Genomic DNA, 5,053 nt, shown 5'->3' on the forward strand with positions numbered 1-5,053 from the left:
AAAAGAGCATAGAACCGCCCCTATAAAATAAAGTGTTTTTTCTTGAGGGACAGTATAGAAAATGAACATTCCTATTTACACTAATAAAATCCTGTCTACACTGTGATTATTTATACAAAGTAAAGCTGCCGGAGGCGATGTTAGCAATGATAAGGTAAGAAAGTCTAGTTCGTCTATGTTTGTCATTGTTATTATTAAAATTTCTTATCAGAACCTACACTCAATGGAAAATTAGATATAAATACACCCAAATGACATTTTACATAGAAAAAGGCGCCCAAACAGATAATTAATTCTTATACACACACAAAATTTACACACCAGAAACAAAATTAATCACCAAATTAATAATAATTATAATATAATAAAAATAAATAAATAAATATCAAAATAATAAATACACCGCTACCAATCACCAAATTACATAATAATATACATTAAGACAGCTCTATAGCAAATAGGCAACCAGTAATACATTTTTATAGATTTTATTACACAATTTGCCTAAATATGAATTAATGCACAAATAACCGACTTTCTCCCATTCTACCGCAGATTTTCTATAAAATGAACTTAGTCTGAAACTCAAACTACATTTTGTTGTAAAGAAACTTGTAATTTGCCGCTTTTAAACAAGCGGCATCATAAATTACAAATTTCTTTACACCAAAAAGTAAGTCCATTTTATAGAAAATCTTAGTTAGAATGGGAGAAAGGCTCCTATTTATAAAAATGTATTGCTGGTTGCCTATTTGCTATAGAGCCCTCTTAACGACTTACGAAAGATCCTCACATATAGCGTTAAAATAAAAGTTAGATTCGGTTTCAATGATCGAAAATATGTAAGAATGGCATCGTTTGCTTTACAATGCAGACAACTTTTTCTGTGAGACTGATATCATTCATTAGTATACAAGTACAAAAAGCATAAGTGAAAAGCAGGAGTAGAGGGAGATGGCCGGTTCTAGGACCTTCTCCCCCCGTCACTCGACTTTGATTTCAGGGTCGAATGAAGTCGTCCGGTGGAAAAAATTTCGAGGCCGTCAGAACCCGATTCTGGCCGTCAGTCGGCCTCGATTTCAAGGTCAAAGATTAGTGTTGTGTAGTGATGTTAAATTACTTGTAATTTATGGAAATGTAATTTTACTGGTAACATTTCATGTAAGTTACAAATTAGCTTGTAATTTATGTAATTTATGTAATTTATGACATTTAAATTTTACGACATTTTAAAGTGTACTCAGCTTGTTTAGCTTCTCAGTACTCAACTTCTATAAAACTAGTCCTGCAATTCAATGATTAAAAAAATAATATTTGTCGATTTTTATGCAAAAAATAAATTTTATTCAAGTGCAATATTTTGTATAACAATAACACGGTCCTGATCCTCATTGGAATTCCATGGCAACTTCTGAAAAATTAGATATATGAAATATTAAAATAACAATCACACAAAGGACTTACATCATCTGAATCTGAATCGTTAGGAATATCTGGGTGTTGCACGTCTTTTTCTTCTGAGTAAATATTGTCGTGATCGGATATGTCTATCTCATAATCGACAAAAGAAGAATCACTTAAATCTATTGTCTGCTCCGTTTCCGTAACCTGTGTAGCCACTTTGTCTACTTCTCTATTTTTTAGAGGTATAGCAGTGGTTTTATTTTGACTGGGTCGTAATAACTTTATGTTGTGATAGATATAATTAAGTTTTGCAGCTCTTTCTGCAGTGAGTTTGTTCCGTTTTTTTGTATGAATGTTACTCTGTGAACTAAAACTTCTTTCTGTTGCAGCTGATGTGCACGGCATTGTTAATATTCTTACGTCAATTTTTGAAAGGAAAGTGTGTCCACAAAATCCTTTCCACCATGTTATAACATTTGTTTCATGTAATACTTCCCACAGAAAAGATTCTGCTTTGGCAGAAAAAATCTGCTTAGGCCAAATAGTTACCTAAGTCTGTCATAGTAGTGCTTGTTAAATCCATTTCTTTTGCCAAGTCGCTTATAAATTTCATGGCGGCTATTCTTTGATTTGGTAATAGATTTGAACCCATCGATCGAGGGTTCAATAAGTCTGCTGCCAAATGTATAGGTTTTATGGCATACTCCTTCCTATCTAGAAATTTTTGTTTTGCTTGATCTTTTTCAATGTCTGTTAAATTGGCAAATTCTAAGTTAGCAGAAAAACTTATCCCAATATCCTTAAATGTCTGACATACCGAATAAATCGCAGGACTATCCCCTTCTAGGTAGGTTATTGCTTGCGTTATTGGTTTCAAAAGTTTTATAAGCATATCTGTGTTGTTCCAAAACTCTTCATCTAATATGCTTATTTTCAGACAGCGCATTTTTTCCTGGATAACTGGATCTTCACAAATGCTTAGCCTTTGCAAAACAAACTTGCATTTTAATAAGTCCTGTAAGCATTTAACATGAGATCCCCATCTAGTTTTTACCGGTAAACTTAGAGAAGCTGTAACTTTCACTTCTTTTTTTATCTCTGTTAATTTGGCACATAATAGCTGACTAGAGCTTATGGTCTTCACTATATGTTTAATATCGGATAATTGCTTGTCAACAGATCCTAATTTTAATACATCGTTACACAGAAGGTGTAAAGTATGTGCCAAACAACCGTACGAAATTAGGTGGGGATATTTTGCTGCGCACTGTTTTGTTGCTTTTATCATGTTTTTGGCATTGTCAGTAACTATTGCCATGAATTTTTTGGGATCATATGCTTCTAAAACGTCTGTAATTATGCTTTCTAAATAATCAGCAGTATGTCTTTCAGTTTTTGTTAAAACAGTTTTAACAAATAGAGGATTAGGCGTTGTTACGACAAAATTTATTACGCTTTCATTTCTCAAATTAGACCACCCGTCGCATTGCAACGATAAATTTTCCGATTGTCCCAACTTTTCCTGTACTTGCACTTGTACTCGATCAAATTCTTCATTTAATAAACGATTAGCGAGTAAATATCTTGTAGGCAATACAAATGATGGCCTGATTTTTTCAAAAAACGTTTGCCATTCCCTATTTTTGACAATTGAAAATGGAGTGCTACTTATAGTACGGGCAAATAAAACCTGTAATTGATTATGCTCATCCTCTTTCATTTTATCAAAAAAAGTCGCCATAGTATTGTTGGAACTGCTGCAGTTCGTAGTCGTGGCCAAAGAAGCGCAAGATTTTGGAGTATTTAACAAATCACCCGATATGATGGAATTATTTTTAACAGCACCCGTATCAATTTTATTTTCTGATTTTGACTGAATGGGTGCATGATTCTCATTCACCACCCGTAGAGGCAATTCATGATTATGATTTCTGAATTTTGATTTCACCAAATCCGGTACATGAGCGCAATGTGCTAAATGAGACCTCATTCGTGTGGCATTTTTTGCGTATTCCTTTTTGCAAAATTTACATTTAACGCAAGAGGTTTTCTTGGTTTCTGTTAAGGACTCCTCGTAATAATGCCATATTTGTGATTTGGATTTAACCATTGCTATTAGTTAATTATTACTACAAATTTGATTTAGTAAAGAAGGTTATTATTATTACGTTGTTTTGTATAACTTACCCGGATACCTGAGCCTGGATTACAGTTTAACAACTTAATAGTCTAATAACAGGGTAAGGTATACTGCACACTCCACACAGACGTCTTAACAACACTCAACAGCTCAACACACTCAACAATACAATACAACAATCAAAGTAAGAATAAGATAAAGGTTATAAAACCTTAAATATCAAAATTGAAATTGGCGCGATATTTAAAATTAAGTGTAAATTAACATTAATTACAGTAAATTACGTAATTTACGTAAGTTACAAAAATTACATAAATTACATAAATTACATCCGTTATCTCGCGGTGCGTAATATTACGGTAATTTTACAGTAATTTATGTAAGTAACAATTTATCAATTTACCATTTACATCACTAGTGTTGTGACGTAATGTTTGAAAATGGTTTTGAGCAATAGAATTTATTTTAAATATTTGTGTCAGAAAAATAAATTAAAAAGTATTTATTTTTAAGAAGTGAAAGTGAAGGTGCGGAAACTGAAACTTAAGAGGAAAAAGAAAGCGTCAGAGATGTAGATAAAGGAATTATTAGCGGATTTAATGATAGATCCAGTATAGTAGGAGAATATTCTTTATAAGTTTTCGTTCTAAATGGCAAAGGCAAGAAGAAACATTTTAAAAAATATTACGGACCACTGAGCTTAGGCAACCAACAATGCACCGTTGGTACTGCCAATCTAAAATCCCTAAATCTTGTCGTAATCAATATTAACGATTCGTTTCCAATGACCAATGACAAATCTGGCTGCAAGCTGGTTGGTTTAATAAAATCACTCTCCCGGTGAAACAGCATGTCGCGCTTTAATGTAATCTTGATCTTGTTGTTTTAATTTTTTCGAAATTTAATTGCCAACTTGAAGGAAATAAAATTACTGTTCCAAACGAAATTACTGGTCACCTGGCTTGTAATCATTTATGAAAGCTTTGCTATCCTCCAACCACCGTGTACGTTGTAGTGCTTCATTTTACCCACTTTGAAGCCGAGATCCTTGCTTAGAAATCGAACACCCCTGGCGTTAAAGTAACAGCCTCTCGTAAAACTCTTTCACGTAGCCGTCGCCGGCGTGAATATATTACGGACGAGCAGACGCGCGGACGTAGCCGACGTCGTTTCAGGTATACGAGGCAAATTAAAGCGGGCTTACCATGCCTGGGACGCGAGACCGAATTTCACCCATGGTCGACTGCGAAATCGCTTCATGTCGTAATTCACACTCCAACTATTCCCAGTAATTCAAACCCGAAAGAAAATTACCTTGAACGTCCGCCATACACCTCGGATTTAGTGCGAATCGTAAAAGCGGTGGGTTCGTTCTCTCCCCGGCCCGTTATGACACCCTATAAAGCTGGCTGGGCTAATAGTCGGTGCCGGGCGGTCGGCCAGCGGCGCCGATGCCAGGGGTTCACTATGGTTTGTAAAAAATCAGACGTCAGGTATCCGTTTCAAATT

General features: G+C 34.7%; 1 protein-coding gene across 1 annotated transcript; it reads right to left on the bottom strand.

The window, feature by feature from the left end:
- Positions 1-1,936: 1,936 nt before the first annotated feature.
- LOC108916040 lies at positions 1,937-3,514 on the bottom strand. The gene has a single exon (XM_018722229.1). It carries the CDS (start codon positions 3,512-3,514, stop codon positions 1,937-1,939), a length of 1,578 nt encoding a protein of 525 aa, XP_018577745.1.
- Positions 3,515-5,053: the final 1,539 nt, after the last annotated feature.

The sequence above is a fragment of the Anoplophora glabripennis genome, unplaced genomic scaffold (genome assembly GCF_000390285.2).
Source record: "Anoplophora glabripennis isolate ALB-LARVAE unplaced genomic scaffold, Agla_2.0 scaffold1536, whole genome shotgun sequence".
NCBI classification, from domain to species: domain Eukaryota; kingdom Metazoa; phylum Arthropoda; class Insecta; order Coleoptera; family Cerambycidae; genus Anoplophora; species Anoplophora glabripennis.